General features: G+C 33.6%; 2 protein-coding genes across 4 annotated transcripts in view; one reads left to right on the forward strand and one right to left on the reverse strand.

Annotated features, from left to right (window-relative positions):
- LOC127848007 (dynein axonemal assembly factor 11-like) overlaps positions 1-4,512 on the forward strand; it is a 234,516-nt gene extending 230,004 nt beyond the window's left edge. The window contains exons 15-17 of one of the 3 annotated variants that reach the window (XM_052380283.1): positions 2,628-2,723; positions 3,665-3,759; positions 4,070-4,512. In XM_052380283.1, coding sequence (XP_052236243.1) covers positions 2,628-2,723; positions 3,665-3,759; positions 4,070-4,256 — 378 coding nt within the window. In that variant the 3' untranslated portion in view covers positions 4,257-4,512. The remainder of the gene's footprint in view (positions 1-2,627; positions 2,724-3,664; positions 3,760-4,069) is intronic. The other 2 variants (XM_052380282.1, XM_052380280.1) reach the window with 2 other exon arrangements.
- A 4,112-nt stretch (positions 4,513-8,624) lies between these two features.
- LOC127847971 (uncharacterized) lies at positions 8,625-13,117 on the reverse strand. Its single transcript, XM_052380225.1, has 8 exons — positions 13,047-13,117; positions 12,649-12,757; positions 12,035-12,093; positions 11,761-11,888; positions 11,380-11,505; positions 10,183-10,324; positions 9,439-9,500; positions 8,625-8,701 (listed from the first exon to the last, which is right to left on the reverse strand). Exons 1-8 carry the CDS (start codon positions 13,115-13,117, stop codon positions 8,625-8,627), a joined length of 774 nt encoding a protein of 257 aa, XP_052236185.1.
- Between the last annotated feature and the right edge of the window lie 14,658 nt (positions 13,118-27,775).

The following is a 27,775-nucleotide window of genomic DNA, read 5'->3' on the forward strand; positions in this document are numbered from 1 at the left end:
GCCTTGTGGCACGAGTTTAACCTTCAAAATTAAAATATATAACATCTAATCAAGTATGAGGGAAAGAAATCCGTTCAGTAATAACCAGAAATAGCTATAAATAAAATTTAAGATGACAATAACCATGAAACACAACCAAAATTATTCACTGTACACAACATTTACACTTTTTCATGTGTAAGTTTATCTATTTTTGCTTCAAGTTGTTTTTCCTTTAAATTGCAATACAATAACTTATCCATTTACATTTCCTAGTAAAAATACATAAATATGATAATGATCATAATTAATTCAATAAACTAAATAAAAAAAGGGATGAAGAAATGACAATACAAACCTGTTAAAACTGTTCTTCAGTATTCCAAAAAAAAACAACAACAGGCAGTTTAACCTCCTTTCGAACCAACTTATTGTTGATTTCCACATTGCAGTAAAAACACATTGTTTGCATCACACAATACTTCATGCTGACAGAATTTCACCATTATAAGTCTTTCACTTCTTTATATTAATGTTGCTGAATTAAATTTAGCTCAATATTCAATTGCTGACACCAGCTTGTTTTTCAAAAGTTGTTGTTTTCTTCCTAGCCAATCAAAAGCCTCATATCTCATTCCACTCAGCATTATCTCTAGGCAAACCCCATCAGTAGCCTTATCTACCCCTAGATAATCAATACCCTGTTGAGCTCTGAATGCCTGACAGGTTGTTATCTGTTTATTGTTAGTGGTGTGAAATAAGGGTGTTTTTAGGTATTGCCTTGTTATATTGTTGACAGTTTATGTAACACAGATCATGTTTGGCATTTTATGATTTTCTTGCAAATTAAGAAAATGGATATGATGGTATCGTATGAAAATATCAAAATCTTGCATTACTTATGTACAAAAATAAATAGATTATTTCCAAAAAATGTTTTCAATACCATAATTATTTAAATATGCAGATTAACAAGTAAATACTGTTTTAAACAAATATAAACAATCATATAAGATTGTTTAAAAAAAATAAAAAAAATTAAGACATAAAACAATCATAAGATATTGTTTATAATAAAAACAAACATAAAGAAAAAATCAAAGTGAAACACAAACTCTTTCATTTTCATGTATGAAACTAAGCTTGACCATTGTTATAGTTTTTGTCAGTGATACTTGTTGTCCATCTGTGAACCTGTGATGTTCTGACAGAGCCATTTTCATCCAATATTCCCTAAAAATTATGGGGAGCACACAAATGTACAATAAGGACAATGGCAAACAAGCTGTAAAAAAGCCCCTTTAAAATTGACTTGTATTATTTATGGCTATAAACATCAAACAAAGACCCAGTTGAAGAATTATCGTTTCATTGATGAGTTATATTAATAAACAAAAGACCAACTTGTTGAAAAGTGTGTTAAAATGAGTCTTTAAGCCTCGTTGCAGCTCTCAACTTATTAACAACAAGACCAACTTAAACCCACTTCTGTTTCAAAAAAGACCAACTTCTGTTGTAAAAGACTTGCTTATAAAACAAAAAGACACACTTAAACACACATAAACCAACTCATAAATAAAAAGGCTCCCTTTTGACACACAAAAAACCGACTTCTTACAGAAAAAAACTCGCTTAAACACACATCTTCTTAAAATAACCAACTTTAAACTCAGTTAAGCACAGTTTAGCGCACATAAAACTCACTTTTATTAGCAAAAACCAACTTCCACTAAGAAAAACTCAGAAAAAACACAGTTTTATGTTGGTTTAAGTGTGTTTTGGTATGAAAGTGGGTTATTTTTTGACAAGGGTTATGTTCCTTAAATTGTGCAAACCGATTCGGGAGGTCCGGAGGTCTTGGGTTCTCAGCTATAAATTTCCAATGCCCCATTCGACCTTTTTTGTCACCATGATGAATGAATTATTCATAAAGTATATTGAAAAAATAAGCTAGTAAAGCCTTCAAGAATAAAGATTCCTTCACGGTTAATATACTTGTTTTCTCTGACCAAATGACGGTTTTTGTCAAACAGATCAATGTCATCATCAGAAAAGCAGCGACGAAACCTCCACTCTGTCGCTTCTTTTGTTATATTTGGCAGAGTTTATAAATCATCACTTATAGTATCTGTCCTCAAAAAAAGACGGAGTTCACTACAGGTGATATGAATTTTTTGAGCCGCCACTGTTTTTTGATATGTTTTATATTTATGTTCTAGGTATTTAGATACCAGTATGATAGATGTTGATGTTCAGCCGAATTATATACGGATAACAACAAAGAGAAAGGTAATTGATACACTGAACATAATGACATATCTATTTTACTTGTCAGATATGTATAGCAAGCCTGCCAAATCGTTTCCAATTAAAGGAAGAAAAACGGACTAACATTAAAATATTTGTAAACAAAAAAGTCATTTTTATTTTTTAATTTCTGTATATTTTGTTCGGATTTGAAAAAAAAGTTATTTTTTAAAAGTTTAATACAACAAATACCCATACAAGCATGCTACATACAGAGTATTTCTTGCATAGGTACTAGATGGGTATATACATTCGTGTACAATTGATGTAGTTTTACATTTCAAGAACTTATTTAAAATAAAATATTTGAAAATGAGTAAATAAATGCATCTTTATTGCAGACCTTCCAGTTGTGTTTAGAACAGGAGGTGAACGCTGATTCAAGCTCTTGTCAAAGATCCCTCATCACAGGACACTTGCTTGTTACCATGCCAAAGGTTTGATTTCTTTTGCATACGTTATGGTTCTAGTCTCAACTGTAATATACAATAACGTTGTTTAAACGTTTTAATAAATATGATAAAAAGCATTTCAATCACAAGTAACTGATTGCAAACACTGTTTCATACCAATAAGAAATTGTTTTCGTTGTTACATCTTAACCTATTGTATAAGTAACGAATAAAACATGAATGTAGTGCTCGGGTTGGTTGTATAGCATGAGTTGATTGTGTGACGTTATACTTCTCTTGAGATCGCGGGGCGTGTGGAATACTTTTTGCATAATCTACGATTGCGAATTTGCAATACAACCAACCAGGACACAACATTCATGAAGAACGTTGGATTCCATTTATTTAAAACATGCATACTACATAAAAAATAGCAAGACACCAACGAAACACATTATGTATTAATTTGGAATATGAATATTGAATAATGTGGAACTAAACAAACATACATATTCCATCATGATGTCATTATGACGTTTATTTATGGCGTAAATTATTTTCCTTTTTTTCATGCAAGTGCATATGGAAAATGATCATATAGTTTGAAATATAGAAATTCAATCTTGCATTTTGTATTTAACAAAAAAACCTACGTATTCGAGTCAGATATCTACTTGTATGTATTAAATAAATTAACTTAACGGCATGGTAAATATTAAGCATTTGAATAGTAAAATATATAATTGGTTTTGAGAATATGTGTCCATATATCAAGCACATTTTATCTTTCATGCACCGTATATAAACAATCATGATTATTTTACTATATTTTTATGTCTACAAGTTTAATTATGTTTTTTTCTAGCCATATATAAACATTAAAAAGGATTTGTAGCCATTAGTTGATACTTAATACATTTTGGTGAAGAATTTATGATCATTGAGATAACTTAAAATAAGATCTTTACTATTCATTTCTGAAACAGGCAAAGCAGATTGTCAAATCCTCACCAAAACCGGCAAAGACCAGCAATAACAACAAGGAAAACGAAGACAATGAAACGAAAACTAAAACAAACCGGTACGCACTTATTTCGAGTTGGTTATTATTTATGTAGAGGATGAATTGCCATAGAAATGTCAACTCTTTTCCTCTTGTCGACTGTTATGCTATGAATCGAAACTAAAGTTCATACCCGTTCACGTATTATCTAAATTTCAATGTAAATTCCAGTTTTCTTTGGGAACAGAATGTTACAATGTTTAAAACATTTGTGTAAATGCTTAATTCAAATGCATTTATATTCTTACAGCTAGCTTCGACCTTTTACGTAATTTGCAAAAACATTAACTTCAAATTTGTCATTATTTGCTGATACATTAATTGGCAGAAAAAACATGGAGAAACTTGAGGTTGACGAGTCCGCTAGAAAGACAGTAAACATAGGCAATATTGTGAAGGAAAAAGGCGAGGTGACTGTTCCTCCTCTTGGCTCCAAACCGCTCGGCAAAAAGCGGGAGGAGAAACCGTTTAGTGAAAACTTTGTGGACAATCCCGACGTGCCACCGTTGGAATGAGTTTTTGATCTTTGGAGCATATTACATGGATAATCTCAGTGCTATAACAGCTGAAAAAACTTTTGCCGTTTTGAGTGTTTAAAGTAGCAAATGGTTGCCCGTGTTTTCTGACAAAAATAGGTTTATGTTTTTAGCAAGGTTTATATACGAATTAATATTTTAACTCCAGTCCTTGTCATTGCCTATCTGATGAATTTGAAAAAAAAGTTATCGTTAACACTCAACCTGTGCCAACAAATTTACTTGTTCATTCATTTTCAGAAAATAAATTTAGGCCCGAAACTTGAACGGTTTTTTGAACCATCATCATTAATGTTGCTCTTGACTTGCTCTTAATTAGTGGATTGGATGTAAACAACATGGTAAAAGTTAATCATTTTTATTTGTTGTGAACTGAAAATAATTATAATTGCAAAAATAGTGTTTTGTTAATATTCAAAGGCAAACAATAATGTAAGTTGCCTTTTTCTTCGAGTCCATAATTGTTCACATGTTGTCGTGACTTGTACGGTCATCAATTAAAGTGCATTATTTTCCAGTTTGACAACATTCTTGTACTTGATCCAATTGCATGGATGTATGTGAGAGCAGTGCACGACACCTGCTTGGTGTATGAGGCGGTTACTCAATATTAGTTAATATCTGTGATCATAACTAACGAACCATCATCTATCAAATTGTTTTTAAAATAAATTATGTGAACATCAACGTTTCCTTAAATGAAGGGTAAATATGACACTTCGTATAATCACATGTTCATATGACATAATTAACATGTCGCCGCCTGTCAATCAAATCCTTATCTAAGAATTGATCTACAAATCAGCGATCGATTAATCGGCGCGTTAGTTAGCAACGAACTGTCCGCCAATTTCTTAGACAAACTATGTCTAGGTTCTATTTCTCTGATAGAAATGCACTTTATTGCCATTGTACATGTTATTAAGAGGTTACACGTGATATCTTATTTTAATAACGGTATCTACACATGTGGTGTCACCAATAAACGCTTTTAATCCACACTTGGAGATCGAATGCCTACCGGTAATTCTCTTTTTTTCAACGAGTTTCGTTTATTTTGTTTGAAAAAAATACGGAATTGAAGTATGACAAAAACGGTGTAAATAGGAATAATTTAACTCCAGAAAGATAAGTTACATTAATTAAATATATACCATCTCCAACGCGGAAATGCGGTCTTGACAAGAGCGAGTGGAAGCTTTAACGTGAAGAATTACCGAGATCACCCTTATAGAACATTAATTTATTTAAAAAACTGGACATGTCATGTAAGCAATAACTACGTATTATTAAGTATGAATTATATCAGGTATGCATGTAGAATAACAGAGAATATTGATACCCACTTTGCGTAACTTAACGAAATTCCCGTTATAAATCGATTTTTTTGTGTGTCAGAAACATGTGAAAACGATTTTATGTTTCTATTTAAATAAAAACGTATCGATAAATGCCATTGTATAAGAGTTATAATTACTGATATAACCAATAAATGCGTTAACTTGTGGGAAGTCGGTACCTGCGCGAGCGTCTGATACTGGTAGCTTTACCGAATTCCCCTTCATACAACGCTACTTTATATCAGACTATGACCAAACTGATTGTGTTGTCTTGCAATTTCAATTATAGTGATTGATAAATATCCCATAATATGTTTAATATTATTAATATCACTTTTATACGTAATAACATGTGGGATTTTGGTACCCACTCGGTGTCAGAAAGCACGTTTAACTTCACAGAAATCCCAGTTTAAAAGCGCTATTTTGTGTCAAATACACGGGGGGGGTTGTTTCGTTAATATTTTTGTAAATAACATGGGTGAATACCGGTGAAGAAGTGTTAATTTATTGCTAATACCACCATTACAGGTAGAGTATCAGGTTCGATTTCGGTAAGCGCGCAAGCGTATGAGAGCGTGTTTCATGTACCGAAAAACCCGTTATAAATAGCTTATGTTCTCTATAAACGTATATTTTTGCATTTACAGAATAACTACATGACACAAACCACTTTTACAAGTGTTATATGGTGTCCAAAAGTCCATAAAAATCATCAGGAATATCGCGTAAATCTATATGCAGTCTATAGGCAAAGAAGCCATTTTGGTGTTAGCTTGTGTAGGTTTGTTAACCGCTAAGCCACGTGATAAAGTAAGCGAAGCGATCATCGTCCAGGCGTCATGTCAATTGTCGCGCGCTGTTCAAAATAAACAACTTAAAGAAATGGGTGAAAAAACTATTTAAACAACATATAAAATACATCTTTAATACGCAAGTTAATGAATTATGTTTATGTTTGTAAATTTGCTATCATATACACATAAAATACCCGGTCTAATGTAAGAAAGTGCACAGATCACTTCGAACCTTGCATTACAGTGACCTACCAGTCGGGCCGCAAAAGTTAGATGTCAACGCAACGTCTTTTACGGTTGACTTGTTTGACACTATAATGTCAATATAAGGTCGTCAGTTATATGTACTTGTTACTTTATATATTTCGTACTTATTGAAAATACCCTCCAAAGTAAAGGCATAACTGGTATTAAGTTACGATAATTTATGTTAACAGCTTTTGCAGATTATACTTTTTGATTGTAAACTGGAAATAAAATATATATTTCATTGTGTGTGACTAACATTGGACAACATAAAACCGTAATTTACCATTTAACCACGTTATGTTGGGACACAAATCTGCAGTATTCAATGAAACAACTCAGCTGAATTAAGCGGCTTTAAGTACATTGCATTGTATGAATATATACAGATAATAGCTACATAACACATACATTTTTCTCGATACATCGGTTGCTATGTAAGATCTTAACGCGATGATAAGTCTATTTCAGCCGATTATTTGACCATTGCTGTTTTATTGGTTGTCATGGGAATCTTAATTCGGTCAAATATGGCAGCGACATCAGTACTCGTATAAGCAGCTTCAGGGATTTATGCCCCGAAGGTGGGCGTATAGTGATCGCACTGTCCGTCACATTTTTGCGTTTAGGTTTCGAAAAATGCTCATAACTTCTATGTCGCTTCAGATGTAACCTTCATATTTGGTATACATGTGTATATGGACAAGGACTTTCCATATGCACACACATTTTGACCACTTGGCCTTGAACTTAGAGTCCGCGTTTAGGTTTGAAATCTGCGTTTAGGTTTCGAAAAAGCGTTTTTCGGGGGCATGTCTTCCGATGGAGGCAGCTCTTGTTTATTAATGGGAAGTGATTGCATTCCAACCGATTAGTTGGATGTAGTAGTGGGATGTAATAATCAACACACACAATATTATATGATTTATTAAAAAAAGAAATATGCAACCAGATCCAAACAAGAAAAACAGTAATTTATAAAAATGATCTTGTTTATTATTAAACAAAATATAGATTTAATATTGCAGTGTATTTACATGAAATATGAGTTACGCCTGCATATGAAACACGTTATTATTAGTAGTATTTATTAAACAAAGTAAACGACGCCCAACAACAAATAAAGTTCATACATCATCGTATTGAAGAAAACATTGTCACAAAAGGTAACTACATCCTATACAAATACGAAGTGACCATTTTAATTTATAGCGTATATATAAATGGCATTTTTGTTTATTTTTGTAAATTATAAAGTACTGGTCACTTCGTTAATCAATGTAATGAATAAGTAAGTTAAAATCTATTTTTTTCAATTATACATATTAGAATCCCTGTGACGGCAATCAATAATAGCAAACGTGTGAAATGAGTTTTTGTATTTTTATAATATTCATCTTTATTAAATATTTTACAAATATTGTTGGTAGTTCTACAGTAGTCGTCATGTTACATTATTCAAAACATAAATTGAAAAAACAACAACAGCTAACAAAACAAATAAATATAAACACTAAACTATACAAAGCATATTTTTCAAACGATGAAAATTTCATGTGACATTTCATAATAGTCCTTAGAAAAGTATTAAAATCAATATACAATAATGGTTTCAGATTCAGAGTTCAAATATAATAAAACTAAATGAAAATTATGTATATATACACTTGAACCTGAATTGGTTGAGTCGAAATTCACAGGAAATCTAGAAAAACTTGTTCAATAGTTTTTAATTTCTTGGCATTTATTTCCTTTGTTCTGTATATCACCACCCAGTAGTACCTGGGTTCTCTTCCGGGACTATTCTCGGAATCTGAAACAACCTTTAACTTAAGGTATTCGACATAATCTAGTATCTTTTTAAAAAACGTTCACAGAATAAAAATGAATAAATTAAATAGAAATGATTAAATATAGAGTATAATAACTCAAGACTAGAATCGTGTAGTACATGTTTTTCCTACTTATACCTTAACGGCATCCTGCCTGAAAGACAGCGCCATGGATCGCCATGTTCTATACCTTGGGGCCTCTGGTTCATCTGAAAATTTAAAATGAGTCGAATTATATATACTCAACGTATATACATGTGAAAACCTGACTTAATGACATTTACAACGTCATCAATAAAATTGCGAAATTACGTCATATATTTTTGTGGGCATCTGCACATGTTTTACGCGCAAAGATATATATATATATATATATATATATATATATATATATATATATATATATTATATATAAGTACTATTTTGTTAAATCAAACTTATATTTTTAAATTATTTTAACGCAATAAACAAAACAAGATTGTCAGTTCAATATCTCACAATAACCAATAAAGTACACAATTATAATTAATGTGAAATTACTTGACGTTTTTGTACGATATCCATAACACAATGTCTTTTTTATTTTACACTGTTCCAGAGTGTAGGTAAATACCACAGAAAAATTTGTTCCACTATCAAGTTATTCAACTCAAAATCACCCGAAAACAGGATGCATCGCAGACGAATAAGACCGAGATCGTGCAAAATTGATGAAGTATTGGCTGTTAAAAGCGATGCACCCTGTTTTCGGGTGATTTAGAGTTGAATACCTTGTTATATATATATTTGATAGTGATTTTTTTTCCAGAAAAGTTGATTTTTCGTTATAATATGATTTTTTTATCATTTAAAATGATGTTTGCACTAATAAATATCATAGCCACAGACTAACAACCTGTGGTATATACGTGAACCACCACATACCATTATAAACAAACACACTTACTTCCTTGGTGAACTTCTTTGAATGGCGATCTCGAAAATACCTGGCCACCTTGTCCATCGAATCTAAATGTAGAACAAATAGTTTTGAAGGATTTTGCATAAACAAGTTATTGACAGCAGCAAAAATAACAATAATCAATTGGTTGTGTTTTCAGACTTTCACATTATTTAAAGCTTTGCACACTTTAACAAAATCACAGATCGTTTTGAGGTAGGGATATTGCAATAATAAAAATAATTCGATTAATTTTTGCCGAACGAATGCATTTTTATTTTTATTTTAATATCAGTGTATTAAGAACGCAACATGTCTATTTTCGTGTTTAATAACGGACACTACGTGCTGCGTGTGGATATCAAGTACACAAAAAATCGTGTCAATCTCGGACTATACAATCACACTATTATTGTTTTGACAGGATACTTATTAAACCCAATTATTAACCCATACAAAATACACAATGCGATGATTTTCATTAAACGTGCTTTTCAGCGCATATCTTAAATCATGTTTGAACAAGTAAGTTTAAAGACAAATCAAAGCATGCTTATGCCTGCCTTCAATATCTATGCAAAGTAGTTTTGACTGAACTTGTCAAGTGTTTCCCACCCACTTGTATAATGTGCGGAGTGACGGTCATAAACGAAACAAGTCGATTTTTCATTACGGTTCATTGCAGTTCTAATACCTTATAATGTAAAGACACTGAACAATAAATAGGTTCTTTTACTTATTATATTGTACCGATTGAGGTTATCCCGCCTTTGGCTATGCTTTTCGGCGTTCCTCGCTTTCCTTTTGATCACAATACATATCGATGTACAAATTCCTATACCCAGAATCAGACCTCCCGCCACAGAAACACCTATGATCAGCTTGACATTGTCTGAAATATAATAGGTAATATATTTTGTATATGATAATAGTTTTAATATGATAAATTACTCGTCAGAGAAACACAATCGAAAATCTTGGCATTGTCTTGCAGTCACTTTACAACAAGTATGGTTTGTCAGAGAAACACCAACGATCAGCTTGACGTTGTCTGAAATATAATTAGTTACATATTTTGTATATGATAAATTGTTCTTCAGACAAGCACCAACGAAAAGATTTTAATTGCCTGACAGACAGAAAACAATAATGCTATAGTTTGATATATTGTTTGTCAGAGAAGCAGCAATTATAATATAAATTTTGTCTGAAAGATAAAGGACGACATGGTTAAAGTATGTAATACTGCTCATAACAGAAACAACAATCAGCGTGGCACTTAATTACAGACAGAAAACAACAATTTTATAGGATGGTATACTATAAAGAAACACCAACGTTTATCTTCATTGATTACAAGACAATAACGGTAACATTATTATTATGCTCTTGATGTTTCCTAATTAAAAATATTTAAATTCCACGTTTAACCGAAACATTTATTTGGTATCTCAATTTTTGAGAACGAATTTATTGACAACCATATTCAATTGCTAGTTATAAACTTTGTGTTATACATACTATCTTCTAAAAACTGAATGACTTCACCTATGCAATTATGTACACATGTGCTGACATCAACGTTAATACGCTCACTATAATTATGTTCTGAGACAGTGTTACAATGAAAACAATTCTATACATATCTAAAACTTAACATGAAATTATTTGGTTAAATAATAGAACATATTATAATTATTCCAAGCTTTAACATAACAATCAATCAATCGATATTTAATAACGAAGGTTTAAGGTTATCAGTCATTATTAAAAAAAGTAATATCAAACAATAAGTGTGTAACGTAACAACGACAATGTATTGTTTTGAAATGTTTTTTACTAATGCAAGTGTTATACCTGCTGTCATTGTTTAAATGTATTTTTATCATTTATTTCAAAATATTGGATGATACAAAAGGTTGGAGTAAAAATAAAAGTTATACGTACCCGTTGGCACAATGTTCGCTACGCACGAAGGCACACCGCCTGTGACGTTACACGCCGTCCCGTATTCACAGGGACCTCTAATCTTCTCGTACAATCCACAAAGCACGGTCGCGTTAGAAAGTTGTTCTGCTCATGAAAATTAAAATAATAGTGATAAGTAGTCGAAACCAGTTTTTGAATTTAAGATAATGTCGAGTGTTTAATAGACTACTTAGTGTTCTAAGTTCTAACATAAAAAGTTTCACACGCGTGAACCTCATTCGGTTATATACAGCGGCATTTAGCTCGATTGCTTAAAATGAACTAAACAACATTAAATTTAGCATATTGACTGATTCATTTTGCAGTGGCTGATTTCGTTGAGCACAAATATTCACCCACCTGAAATGACTTTAACAGGCATTCTGTCATACGTGAAGTTTGTTCCATTTGCAAGATCGACAAGTACTTTTGTAACCCCATCAGCAGTGTCGTAGACAAGCGTGAAATCTACAACTAGGCTTCCGTTCCTGTAAAATCGATAACAAAGAGCAGCATAAGAATATAATATTTAAAACCATATTCAAAGTATGATTTGATATCCATGTTTTTCAATGATTGCATTCCAGTATAAAGAACGTACAAACATGAATCAATCGCATATTAAGCAACATACCGTAGATCGTTTATGACAATTTTGAAATTAGTAATAAACCGCATCAGGTAGATTCTTAGCTGCAATGAAACGAGTGTAGTACAAAATAAACCAACATTTCATGTGTAATCAGTAAAAAAACATCGCGTTTGTTAAAACGTTTACACAATAATTAAAAATAAATAATCTATGGAACCAGAATTTTGATACTTTATAATATCGTCTCAAAATACAAAACAAAAATTAATGTTTACCTTAACGTTTGATAATCAAATACTGAACATGTTCATAGCCTTATATTTTTTGACATACACATTGCATGATGTTAAATTTCGGTCATAGTTGTTCTTAAAGGCTTTGACGTTAAGTTAGAAAATAACTAATATAGATGTTTAAATTGTATGGCTAAATAACAAGCTTTTTTTTATATACGCTCGTAAAAAACATAGTCACAAGTCGTCACGTCATTCCCTATTTTAGAAAACACGTACTTGAATTTCTGTAATTACCTTGTTGTCAGACCATATATGCACCATTTAATGAAATTTAAACGCAGGTCGTTTTTAATTTATTGCGTTTTCCATGATATACAATCGTTATTAACTAAATATAAAGCACATGCCGTCAGTACATACCGATAATGTAACTTTTTCAGCAACCACTGCAAAATCCCTGTCTGATGTAAGATTTACACTCCGATCTTCAATTTTCAGTGTGACCTGCAGGTCTATTTCTTTCCTGGAACTACCAAATTGTGTAACGCGTAATCATTTTAACGGACCCTTCACAAATCACAGCATTGTTGTTAAGATAAACAAAATGATATCGGCTTTTGCACACTGTCATGTACATACTCGTTTTGTACAAATTGCAATGTTCTAATAATACACATTTAAACTTAATAATAATACATAAGTGTTATACCAGTCGCAACATTCGAACACGTTTTGTTAACATCGTCTTTTACAGCCTTTCTTGCAGTAGCAAGCGAAAGAACCATCAGTGTTGACACATACGGCGTTTTGATCCTTACACACATCTTCTTGGCACTCGTCTACATCGATTTGGCAAGTATTCCCCGTCCAGTTCCCAGTGCACTTGCATGTTCCATTGATAGTGTCACATGACTGGGTGTGGGAAAGTGTGTGCTCCTTAACGCATGCGCACGTATTGAAACATTTGCTACCGTAAGTGTTGTCTGAACACTCTGAAAACATATCAATTTCAGATAGTTTGGTTAAATAAATATGTATTAAGCATTTTGTAGAATACATGTTAGCAATATAATACAAAACAAACATACATGCTACTTTGGACAAAGTATGCTTAACATTTGGACTGCATTGAAATTATTGAGAAAAAAGCTTAAAGCTTCTCTCTTCTGTCATTTGGAACTGCTGCTGATAAGGTGTTAACAAAAAAGCATGTTACTGAAATGTACACAGTGTCAAAACAATAAGTAGTGAAGCATATAAGTATATATAAATATACAGTTAAAGAATGAAGGAATTATATAGCATATTAAAAATTATAGATATTACGTTTATATACATCAGCAATATTAATGTGTTATATGCTCTATCTAATAAGAAAGAGATTAAATTGGCAGAGTTTTCGCAACTTTAGAAAGTTGCGATAAGAAAAGCAACAGTTGCGAGGCGGGGTATCGTTAGCAGGATAAGGTGTTTTCATGAGATGTTAAGTTCTCCTATGTTTTATGGTTCAAAACAAGTTTCACTATATAAATTTTGCACTGATGATTGACATGTTCAACCCTAAATATCCGTGCTGCTTCCTGCTGAATCTTTTCAAGTTCTTATCCATCATGTCTAGTTAAATTTTCCAAAACTACATCAGCGTATTCACGAATTGGTCTAATAAATGTCGTATATACGGTAAGTAGGGACTTTGTATCGAGGATGAATTTAAAAAGTGTCATTAGATTGATTCTCTGCGGATGTGCGTGTTGTCTGGAGCTACACTAGCAGAATATGCCACAAGACCCATGTTCGCATGTCACAGGTCATAAATATATACAGCACAACACAACTTAACCACAATCAAATAAATAGTAAGTATAGATATAAAATAGCAGTTCCCAGACAGCAAACTCTACAATGCTTTTGCGGTGATTATATAATGTACATTTTTTACTGTTAGTCACCTGACTTAATAATACAAAGACACATTTAAAGTTTCCTATCAGTAGTAGTAACAGAGATATAAGCGATCTTAAACATGAGTATGGAAAAAGTTATAATCATTTGCCATTAATCTTATTATATGATCCAAAATGGCTGTCACAAAGACTTAAAGTTCAAAGAGTATCAAAAAAGTTTTCTTTAGTAGATATAGAGAAACAGAATTATGACCTTTTACCTGTGGCCATTGACCCACACAGAACCCTTACAGGGATCTAGAATGTTATGAATGAATTTCTGTAGCAGAGGAGCTATGTAGTGATTTAACAAAATCCTGAATATTGAAAGTACAATACAATACAGGCCAGAGTTATCAGGCTTTGACACCAATCTCACACAATGAACCCAAACACATGTGTCAAGGTTTTATTACAAACTTGCAGTAAAAAGAAACACGGCATTTCAAAGAAACCATTTTTTAACGTGTAAGATATTCATTGAAATAAGCGCGCAATCCCAAGCTAAATCTAAATGTTAGCAACCTCACACAAACATTCATCCTTCGATCACTTTCTTCATAACTTATGTAACTTATTATCACAAATAATAATACAAAAAACAACTCCATCCAAGCTTAGGTTTTTGTCAATTAGATGTTTCATAACATGTTTATGTACTTTTAAAAAACTTTCTGCTGGTAATATTATATACAGGGCAACATATAAGGTTCTTTTTATTGTTGTTATCATTTCTATTTGAAAGAAAACAAATTGTTTGAAACAATCAATCGTACAGAAAACTATTATGTAAATGGAAAAACGAATTGCAAACGATTCTTCATCATTTTAGCTGTACAGTGTTTAATTTGAATTAATATATTTTGACCTTTAGAGTGGCAGTTAGGTTTTCAGTAAGTTTATACAGACACCGATTCGGACCGGTGTTGACATAAAACGTTATTTCCATTGTAAAATGTGCAAGAAAATATCTGCTGTTAAAAGGTATGGACTCTAAATATTGTACTATTTGTTCCAAAACGACGTGATCCAAACCGTCAAGAAAAGAGGTTGCGAAGAGTATACTATCAGATTTAACAGCGGTGGTGACAGATTCTGGAATATGCCGCTAAAAACACCCCTGAAATTCCGCATCTGAAAAATTAATAACATTGTGATTTCCACAAATTTGTTGTTGATGGAGAGGGTTTGGCAATGTGAGTGTGCTCTGAGACTGAAAGGCAGGAGTGTTGAAACTGGTTGAAACAAAATTACCTATCATCATTCATTTGTGAATTCACAATCAATTTTTATATTTACAAACAACCATTGACAATGTGAATTTATTATGACAGAATTAGCATTGCTTAGAATAAACAATGCCCCAAATTAGGCCTCATCTGATCCAGAAATATATGCCAGTGTTTGTCAAATTGTAAAAAAACTCATTGACAAATAGTTTTAAGGGAAAAAATACTAATTGTTTAAAAAAGCTAGTAAACAAAACTAATTGACAGGAAAGTTTATCTGTTGTCCTGTATATTCTCCATAAACAGAATTTTAATGTTTTCAAACACTGACAATTCAATGAAACAGAGAGTTAGGCAATCTAAGCACTGTACATCGCCTTATGCTATGAAAAACATTCACGAAGTCATGATTATATATTTGAGGGTAAAAGAAAGCCACAAAAAACACTAAAATGCTAACATGCTACATCTGCATGTCACAAGCAAACTTCAATACTTCCATCAAAATTTAAGCTATTGCATGGTAAAGAGTATTTATATTTTATGTAATGATGACAGTGATGTTGTTTGATCTGGTCCCAAATTCAATCTAATACCAAGTTTGTATTTAGCTTTGAAGCAAATTAGGCAGTTCCTTTCAAGACAAGTGAGGAATTACAATTTTTTGATAAACCTGTTTATATTCTATTTTTTACTACACAGTACTTTGCCATAAATGATAAATTACATAACATCAAAATTGCTTGTATGACACTTGCTGGTAACATATACAACAGGGGGGGATCATAACTCTGAGGCACTCACATAAGGTCCTGGTAAACCAATTGTCAGATTACCTGGTGACCTAGTTTATTATGTTTAAAAATAACATTCTGCCAAAGTTTCATCATGAGACAGAAATGTGGCCTCTTTAGTAGTAACAAGGTTTTCATAAGATTTGATCGTGAGACATTGTTTTAATATGCACGTGACCCATATTCAAACTTGGCCCAGATAATGTTTAAATTTACATTCTGACCAAGTTTCAACATGATAGGCACTATGCCATCTAAAATCGTATCAAGGTATTATAAAATTTAAACTGGTGACTTAGTTTTTTTATATGCCCTTGACCCAGAGTCAAATTAGGCTTACATATTACAAAAGATAAACATTTAAACCGAATTTCATTGCGATACATGTCATACATAATGCCACTTCAGTAATGACAGTTTGTGTGTGTAAGATATGACTGCAGTACCTAGTATTTGGATTGCAGATTCAAAGTTGCCCTATATATTATCACCATAAACATTCAGACCAAGTTGCATCAAGATTGAGTCTTTAATATTGCCCCTCCAGTTGTTAGTGAAATCAAAGATTTGGCCTGCTGATCTTGTATTTGGAAGCACATGTCACAGATTCAAACTCAGCCTAAATCGTGTAAAGATACATGATCATGCCAAGTATCATTAAGATAGAGTAATAAAACGCGGAATCTAGGAGTTATACCAAAGTTTTTCTAAGATTTTACATTGTGACCTAGTTTTTGTTTGCACATGACCCAAATTCAAACATTCTGACAGAGTTTCACCAAGATGGAGTCATAAAAGTGAAATATGGGTGATAACAAAGTAAATCTAAGATTTGACAAGATAACTTAGTTGTTTGACACATGTGAGCTAGATTGAAAGAAAGCTTTGATATTTTTAAAATAAAAATCCTGAGCGAGTTTCATCACAATTTGATGTGTCCTCTAGTAAAATAATGAGCTCAAAGTTGACACAACCATAATACACCAGTGGGGGCTGAGTATAGGGTCATCACAATAGCTCACCATGAGCGCTTCGTTCTCATGTGAGCTACAAATGGCTCTAAATTTGTCAATTTATTCCCTATTAGTAAGATATCTTATTCAAATAAAGCTTACATTGACAGCTGAATTGTATGTCACTATAGGATAAAAATAAACACCTTTTGAGCAGGTTAATGGAGCCAAATTTTAGCCCAAAATATGCCCAAAAAAGCCACTGCCATGCTAGGTCTGCATGTTATCTACAAATATACATTTAAGAAAACTATTTCCATCTAAACTCATTTATTGCCATAAGACCGCTTATTTCTAATTTAAGTAACAGTGACCTTGAACTCCCTTGCTAGGTCTGCATATAAGCAGCCTAGAAACTAGTCTCATTTATAAGACGCGCAAAGAATTTAGAGATACTTTTTATATGGGCTAAATTCTTTGGAACGTCTCATCGTTGAAGGACCTTTTTTGTGGTGGAAACCAGAAAGTTTAAATTTTCATCAATTTGCGTAAAATTGCAAAATAACATTACCAACTCATTCAGTTTTAATTCAGAAGTTCATTTTTACATCAAATATCGTCGATTCGAAGTTAGAAAGGCATAAATTCTTCAGTTAAACTTCTGCTTAAATCGCAAAACAATCACTGACCTGTAGCCATGTCATGAAAATGATTTAAATATGAACCAATCAGAAGAAGGCATTACGGCGTAACGTGTACGCGTAATTTTATTTAACATGAGCTTTTAACACCGACTTTTACCTAACTAGATCTAGTATGCTAATCTTTGTCGATTTAATAAGCATATGTTCAAAACAGATATGGTGCAGTTTCTATTCACTGTTCTAAGTTTCAGGAAGTGTTTATGCATGTCTTTTTCGCACCTCTGTCTGTGTTGTTTTATGTACTTACATTCTACGTTACAAAGGACGGTATACTGTACGATCTGTATCAATATTATTTATGTACAGTATAAAAATAAAAGATGTACTTTATTTCAGAACTTTTTAATTGTCAATTTAGAAAAAAAAACAATGCTAAATTAATCCAGAAAAGTATAACATCGGTTTACTATGTAACGCGCTGCACCACAACAGACGAACGCAAACTGTATTTTACGCTGTTTATTCTTCCACTTTAAACCAGATGCTTTACATCGAGGTCGTGTTATCGATTAATATCTACACAGCGAGCGAATCGAGAGATATTGAAAAATTGAATAGTGGTTGGATTTAAATTGCTCAGGCGTGCAAAATTCAAAGTGTCATTACATAATTTTTACGGAACATTATCGAGAAATGAATTATCTACACAGGTATGTAAATATTATTGCAATCCGTTGTTATTAAGTGTCTTATATCGGGGCTTGAATGTTGCGCATAAAATCCTTGCGCAACAATATAGACAAAGAACAAAAAATTCCCACCACATAATTGGTCTTTCACCCTTTGTACGCTCCAAATATTACCCATATAAAAAGTAGCTTAATATTTAAGAGCGTCAAAAATTTGGACTACCTAGAAACAAAAGTTAAGAATAATAAAGGCCAATTGATATTCAAGTTATTTACTTACATTTCTATAAATAATAACAGTGGCCTTGATCTTGAGCTGACTGGCTACAAATTCAATATTAATCAAGATCTGCATGTAATCTACCTTTAAACAAAATTACAGAACAATCCTTCCATCTAAAGAAGATTTATTGAGAGTAAGACATTTTTATGTTTTTAGTAAAAATAAGGTTGACCTTTATTCCATCCATCACCAAATCCAAGGTAGGTCTATATGAAAGCTTGCTATAAGTTTCATTAAATAACTCTGAAATATCATGTTAGCTATTTTTATATTTTCAGTAATAGTGATTTTGACCTTGACCGACAGGCCCAAAGGGGGAACTGTTGTTTTCATTTTCAGTATCAAAGACCTTGACCTGACATACACCAAATGCAATCCCAAGCAGGATCTCCATACAAGCCTTCAATATCCCAACTTATATAAAGATAAGCCTATGTAATCTAAATATATCGACCAGAAACTACCTCTTGACACGACCCGTCTGCCTTAAACTGATCTAACAATAAGGACTTTATTTTTCGTAACAGCCTTCGGCCTCACATGTATTCACTAGCATTATGTTCCGAGTCGTTCGGCATAATCGATTAATTCGCCAGTACAACACAAAAAATCGAGTCCACCGGAAGTGATGTTTACCGGAAGCATAAAACACATGTTCAAATTTGTTCTGGCGTTCGGACTAAAAGGACGTTCGAACTTTAGGCAAGTGTTTTGGTTGGAGCTAACTGATGACGCTGTCCAAGTTTATTACGTTCATATTTAGTTTCTGTTCTTGCACTGATCAGTGTTGAAACTTTTTTTAATATGAGCTCCAAACGAGACGATTTCTCGTTACATGCAGAGGATTCGGACAATTCGTTTTACGGATTTTCTGAGGACGAATCTGCACATTCAAACAGAAACAATGTCAACGGGAATCAAGAAGTCGATAAAATCAGTTCTAGTAAAAGCAAAAGAGAAAGAAAAATCCACTACGAAGGAGAAAGTGCTGAGGAACAATGCTAAAAGCAAAACCGTTTCTGATAGTTCCAAAAATTCAAAAAAGAAACCAACAGATAAGAATAATAATTAGGTAGCAAGTTCATGTAATAACCAAACATCGTATTTTGATTTATCAAAATTATCAAATACAGATATTAACAAATTGAGAGAGTTGCTTGGCATACAAAATGAATAGCAGCAATATGCAGATGACAATGCCATGACTTCAGATTTTGGTAATTATTTGGAAAACTTGCTAAATATGACTATTGAGGTAGATGCTGATCAAATTTCTTATCAAAATCCTCGAAATAATAATTGCAGTAAAAATGCAATTAGAATGACAAGAGCCAGGTGAGGATGATGGGGACAATGATGAATGGGAGTTACCCCGTCTAAAAGCACCGGGCAAGCCAATATCGCCATCTTTGGCTAAAGTGATTAATGTGTCTTGTACAACCCAGTGTGAAACTGAATCTTTGATTGCAAAATATTCAATTCCAAAAAAAGTGAAATGGCATATCCACCAATTGTGAATAATGAGATTTGGAAAATTTAAATAAACGCACACAAACAGGAGTATTGTTCAAACACAAAATTTGGCTGCATCAGGCATGTCTGTAAGGAGAAGGTACATGATTCGGCCAGCATTAAAAAAAGAAATACTTCCCATTATGAAACATTTCGCAACCCATAACAAATAAACTGTTTGGCGATGAGGTTTCAAAAGAAATTAAAGCAGCTTGTGACTCCATGTCTTATTTGGGAAGAACTGAAATATATGGTAGAGGTCGTGGATTTGGAAGATATCCACAAAAAGGTGGTTTCAGAGGAGGTTACTCCTAGGGAGGCTTTGTGGATCAATATCCACATAGATATCAGCAATATCCAACAAGAGGACAGTTTAGAAGACCATTCAATAGGGGTTTCAAAAGGTCTTCTAATGCTGTGGCTACACCACCAAATCCCCACCCAAACGAGTAGTGGATGAAGTAAAAGTATGTAAAGTTGGAGCTTTAAAATATAGTATGCAAGATTGGACAAAAATAACCCAAGATCAATGGGTACTTGATGCAGTTTCTGGTTACTGTGTTCATTTCGATAAAGAACCATATCAAACTAGAATACCAAAGGAAATTCCTTTTGATGATTGTCAGAAGCAAATTGTTGATCAAAAAGTCAAAGAACTTGTTTAAAAAAACAATAATGGAATCTACACATGAGAGTTATGAGTTTGTGTCAACTCTGTTTATAGTTCCAAAAGGCAATGGTAAATTTCGTCCTTTATTACACCGAAGTATTTAAATGAATTTGTTCATTACGATCATTTCAAACAAGAAACATTTAAAGTAGTAATTGACCTATTGCAAAGGAATGATTATTTGACATCCATTGATTTACAAGATGCTTATTTTTCTGTAAGAATTCATACAGATTTTCAAAATTGTCTTAAGTTTGAATGGGAAGGTGTTTTATATCAGTTTGTTTGTTTACCGTTCGGACTCAAGTGCGCCCCATTTGTTTTTACGATGATTTTGAAACAAGTTTCTGCATGGTTCAGACATAGAAATATAAGATGTTCATATTATATTGATGATTCGATCATGAATATGGATAAAATGGTGTGCCAAGAGAATACAGTTGTTATCAGAAATACTTTAGAAGAGCCTGGGCTTATGATAAATTTCAAAAAGTCTGTTTTGGAACCTGTACCGCGATTGATATTCTTTGGTTTTATTAAAGACACAGTTGAATTCAAGGTTTTTCTAACAGAGGAGAAGGTAAATAAGATTTTGTACAATAGTCTTGTTGGACATCAAGATTGTCATTGTTAGTGATTTGGCATCTTTTATTGGGTCTATAATAAATGCTTTTGGTGCAGTTTTAGAAGCACCGTTGCATTACAGACATTTGGAAAGGAACAAGTTACAGGGTTGAGGTCAAGACTTAGACTTTGATAATAAAGTGTTGTTGAGCAACAAAAGTATAAGTGAACTTATATGGTGGTAAAACAATGTGGTTCCAAAAAATGGAAAGCATATACGACCACCAGCAGTAGATTTTACATGTAGAACGGATGCAAGTCTTCTAGGTTGGGGTGCTATTGAAATGAGTAAAGATTGCCATGCAAATGGACGATTGAATATTGATGAATCTGTGTATGCTATCAATTATCTTAAACTGTTGGATATTTATTATGCCCTACAGTCATTTTATAAAGATCAAAGGGGAGTTCATATTCAAATCCAGTTTGATAATGTTGCTGCAGTTGCATACATTAATGATATGGGAGGTATTGCCTCACTTATTATGGATGCATTATCCAGTGATATTTGGATATGGTGTTTGCAAAAGAATATATTTGTTTTAGCAAGTTATATTCCTCGTTCAAGTAAACTGCAGATTTCTATTCTAGAATATTTTTCTGAAAATACTGAGTGAAAAATCAAAGTAGATATTTTTGTTAGAATATGTAAACAATTGTTTTGGCCAAATATTGACTTATTTGCATCAAGATTAAACAAACAAATTGATTGTGTTGTGTCATGGTACCCAGAACCAGGCTGTTTTCATAATGATGCTTTTTCATTAAACTGGAGGGAATTTGAGCCATACATTTTTCCTCATTTTAACCTTATTGCAAAAGTGTTAAATAAAGTAAGGCAAGATAGAGTTGAAAAGGCTATTTTAGTTTTTTCATACTGGTCTACAAAGTCTTGGTTTCCGGTTCTTTTTGATAGCCTTTGTGATATCCCTGTAAGGTTGCCAAGACATAAAGATTTGTTATTTCTTCCACATAGCGGAAAAGTACACCCATTATGCAAGAGATTGAGGATCTTCGCAGCTGTCATATCAGCAAGCAGTTGTCAAAAGGAAAGTTCCATCAGCAGCTGCGGACGTCATCATTTTATCGTGGTCAAAAGGAACACAAAGACAGTACAAATATGCCTGGAGGCTTTGGTTGGTTTGGAACAGTGTCAGGTTTGAAAATCCCTTTCAGACAACTCAACTAACTGTGTTGACTTATTTGTGTTACTTGTTCCTCTAGGAAAATCATACTCCGTATTAAATGTGCATAAGGCAATGCTATAACAAACTCTACTGTTAATGGGAAAAACATGGAGTGCTAACTGTGCATTAATTAGCAGATTTATGAAAGGTGTTTTTATGCATTCACCGCCTAAACCTAAGTATAATTTTACTTGGGATGTGATAGATGTTTTGAAAAATTTATCAGCATTGTTTCCTTTGGAGAGTTTACCTTTAAAATTGTTGACTTTTAAGGTAGTTGCTTTAATTTCCTTAGCAGCAGCCCCGAGGGCACAGACTTTGGTTGCTATGGATATCGATAAGATGTTAAAGGAAAAGCTATGTATTCTGTTTGGTTTCCCTTCCAGGTTGAAAACGTCTCGTGTTGGGCATTCATATACTTTAAACATTGAACATTTTAAGGACGAAAAATTATGTGCTATGCATACGTTATTATGTTATTGAAATAGAACAGAGAATGAGAGATTGTCTAGGAAAGTTCTTGTTTCATATGTGACATTTAAGTCTGTTTCCACTAGTACGGTTGCTAGGTGGTGACGTTCTATCTTAAATTTAGCTGGTATATATACTTCTAAATTCAAAGCACACTCCTTCAGAGGTGCTTCTGTTTCTAAAGCTTTGGATAATGGTTGTTCTGTACAGCGCATATTAAATACTGCAGATTGGACATCTGACAAAAATGTTCGCAAATTTTATTACAGACAGATTATAAGCAAGAGAAATTTATCTTTTGCTAGCTCTGTTTTGCAGAAAAATAGTTGTAACGTATTTTTTGGTTGTATAGATAAGATGTTGTTGGATGACATAAAGTTTTTATGAACAGGCGAATGTTTTGTTGCTCTTTGAACATGCTAGTGTATACATGTGAGGCCGAAGGCTGTTACGAAAAATAATGGTCCTTCATCCTAGCTTTAGTGAAGGATGAGGGTCATTATTAGAGTAAAGCCGGAGTCTGAGTATGTATACACCCTCCCAGATTGATTTGTGTTTTGTTCGCCTGGTGATTTAGTGGATATATATAATTCAATTATATATTAATTTAATTTCGTCATCATAATTCATGACACTTTCACTATATATATATATATATATATATATATATATATATATATATATATATATATATATATATATATATATATATATATATATATATATATATATATATATATATATATATATATATAGTGAAAGTGTCATGAATTATGATGACGAAATTGAATTATTCGATGCATATAAATGTCACTCATGGAATTTTTATGTGTATCCTTTACTTACATTGTCTACTAGGCTTCATCAAAAGTTGTTTTTTTAAACAACGCCAACACCAAGATCAACCGTTTTATCAAATGAAGAAACTCACAAGAAGAAAAAGAGCTTTAAACACGATAACACGTTAACAGCAAAATTACCAAGAACATCACACAATACTATAAGATTTAGACTTAATGAAAAGGCTGTATTTGACCCCGACCTTAATTAAAAGTACCGGCCGAAACAGGCAGTCGATAGTAGGTCGGCTTGCACTAGGTCGCTTCCAGGGAATAGCTCTTGTTTTTCTAAAAGGGGCCTTTAAAGGGGCATACACACTCACTGAAAAATGACGCATACTACGCGTTATTGGTTGTATATGACTCCGACCCTCATTTAAAGTCCCGGCCGAAAATACCTCAGCCCGACAGGCAGTCGACGGCAGGTCCCCGTGCACTAGGTCGCTTCCGGGGCATAACTTTTGTTTGTCCGAAATAGGCCCTTAATGGAGCATACCCGCCCAATGGGAAATAATACATAATACTCTCAATATACTGTATGTGACTCCGACCCTAATTAAAGTTCCGGCCGAAACTATGACAGCCCGACAGGCAGTCGAGGGGGGTCAGCGTGCCCTATGTCGCTTTCGGGGGAAAATTTTTGTTTGTCTGAAAGAGGACCTTAAACGTGCATACCCGCTCGCTGGAAAAGGACGTATAATACTCTAAATAGGTTTCATGTGATTCCGACCCTAATTAAAAGTCCCGACCGAACCTATGTCAGCCCGACAGGAAGTCGACGGGAGGTCAGCGTGCACTAGGTCGCTTCCGGTTGACTACTCTTTTTTGTCAGAAAGGGGCCCTTAGAGTTTCATACACGCTCGCTTAAAATGAAGCATACTAGTAATAGGCTAAATAGGCTTTATGTGACACCGCCCTGATAAAAAGTCCGAAACTTTGTCAGCCCGACAGGCAGTCGACGGAAGGTTACTGTGCACTAGTTCGCTTCCGGTGGACAACACTTAATTGTCCGAAAGGGGCTCTTAAATGGGCTTACCCCCTTACTGGAAAAAGACGCAAACCAGTACTAAGCTAATTAAGTTGTATGTTACTCCGACCCTAATTAGATGTCCCGGTCGAAACTATAGCAGCCCGACTGGTAGTCGACGGGAGGTCAGCCTGCACAAGGTCGCTTTCGGGGTACATATCTTGTTTGTCCGAAAGGGTCCCTTAAAGGGGCATACCCGCTCACTGGAAAATGACGCATAGCACTCTTTATAAGCTTTATGTGACTCCGACCATAATTAAAAGTCCCGGCCGAAGCTATGTCAGCCCGACAGGAAGTCGACGGGAGGTCAGAGTGCACGAGATCGCTTTCGGAGATATATCTTGTTTGTCCGAAAGGGGCCCTCAAAGGGGCAAGCCCGTTCACTGAAAAATGACGCATAATACTCTTAATAGGCTGTATGTGACTCCGACTCAAATTAAAAAGTCCCGGTCGAAACTATGTCAGCCCGACAGGCAGTCGACGGGAGGTCAGCGTGCACTATGTCGATTCCGGGGGACAACTGTTGTTTTTCCGAAAGTGGCCCTTAAAGGTGCATACCCCCTTACTGTAAAAAGACGAATACCAGTAATAGGCTAATAAGGTTGCATTTGACTCCGACTCTTATTAAAAGTCCCGACCGAAACTATAGCTGCCCGACAGGCAGACGACGGGAGGTCAGCGTGCAAAAGGTCGCTTTCGGGGGATATCTCTTGTTTGTCCGAAAGAGACCCTTAAAATGGAACATAATGCGCTAAATAGGCTGTATAGGTTGCATGTGACTCTGACCCAAATTAAAAGTCCTGGCCAAAACTTTGTCAGCCCGACAGGCAGCTGACGGGAAATGTTCGTGCATTACGACGTTTTCCTGGGGTTGATCTGGTTTATCCAAAATGAGCCCTTAAAGGTGCATACCCACTCACTTGACAATGAAGCAGACCAGTAATAGGCTATATAGGCTGCACCTGACATCGGCCCAAATTAAAAGTCTCAGTCGAAACTAGGTAACCCTTTCAGGCAGTCAACGGCAGGTCAGCGTGCACCAGGTCGCGTCCGGAGGATATCTCTTGTTTGTCCGAAAAAGGCCCTTAAAAGTTCATACCCACAAACTCTAAAATGACGCATACAGCGTGTAAATAGTTTTCTAAATAGGCTGTATTTTTTATTGTATTTAATAAACTTATTTATTTGTCTAAATTGGCTGGATATAACTTATGAACGACTGAATATGATTTATTTTTTAATATCTTTAGTAAATTGACTAACTAGGCTAAATAGGCTGGTAAATAAGCTTTAAACGGTACATAGGATAATTGTTTCAACCTATTTAATAAACTTGCTAAGTCGGATAATTAGGTTGACTAGGCTACTAAAAAGGCTAAATGTAATATTTGTTTAGTGTTTAATTTAATATGCTTCCTTATGAGGCTAAATAGGCTTAAATGGCTGCCAAATAGGCTAAATAGAAAGTATAGTTCAGCCCATTTAATAAACTTACAATATAAATTTAATATTTACCCATGGCTGCTAAATAGGCTAATATCAGCTTAATAAGATGTATATTTCAACCAACGTTCTTAACTTGCTTAATGGCTAAACAGGCCAAATAGGCTAAGCCGGCTACCTTCACACACGTGTGCATTTGAGCAAAGCGTTCGATTTATCTTTGCTACAAGCTTTCATCTACAGTAATATTAGGTTGTCTTGCTACGGATATTTTATTACAACATGATTTTAATATTTGATATTTACTTGTACGTATATAGTTTATTCCTACCAATATAGTCATAGTGATTGCAAAAGGAATGTGTTCAGTGTATCTTTAGTGTTTTACTACATTTTTTAAATACTAACAATCGTGTACATGATATAATTGGGTTAATATGTGGTTTATTTCAATCAAATGATAAATTCAAAGAACCCAAGCACTTAAAATACTATACTGTATCTTGCAATAATATTCCAATGTCACACATATCCTAGTATCTTTTCAATCAATACTTTTTTGTGTGAATCTTGAAACAGAGATCAGTTGTTTAGTATGCTTACTCAAGAGACAGATGCACCTCCTATAATGTAAGTGTATATTATTTATGTTCACATATCGCAATATGTTATGAACAATTCTAACACGACACGCGACTTGTTTTCTATAGACAAAAAGGAAATAAAGTGTGGGTTATTCTGCAATAACTTATGGGCGGAGCTTAATATTTCGAAAATAGTTACGAATAAATAAAGAAAATATGGCAGTAAAATGCACGTGATAAAACCCGCTCTAAAAGAAATGTAATAAATGTAGCATGTATATAAATGTAATGAAACAACAAATTGTATATTTGGTGATAAATGGCATAACCACGCCTACAAAGAATGTAAATTGTTAGGAAACGTAATTCAGAAAACATTTATAGCATGTCAATTTTTCAGTAGCATCAATAAACTTTACGTCATTAAGTTTCTACGATTCCACGATTCAATGAAAGTGACGTCATTTGCAAAATATTTATGAATAAAAACGACGTCATATGTTTGTACAAATCAATGACGTCACTAAATAGTGAATTTTGTACTAAGAAGGGCGGAGTATTGAAAAATATAGTTCACGTCCTAAAGCTTGAACCAAATCAATCAGAATCCTGTTAGAATCGAAATAATATTTTTCTATGATGATTTGTTGTCGAA

This window comes from Dreissena polymorpha, chromosome 10 (genome assembly GCF_020536995.1).
Source record: "Dreissena polymorpha isolate Duluth1 chromosome 10, UMN_Dpol_1.0, whole genome shotgun sequence".
NCBI lineage: Eukaryota > Metazoa > Mollusca > Bivalvia > Myida > Dreissenidae > Dreissena > Dreissena polymorpha.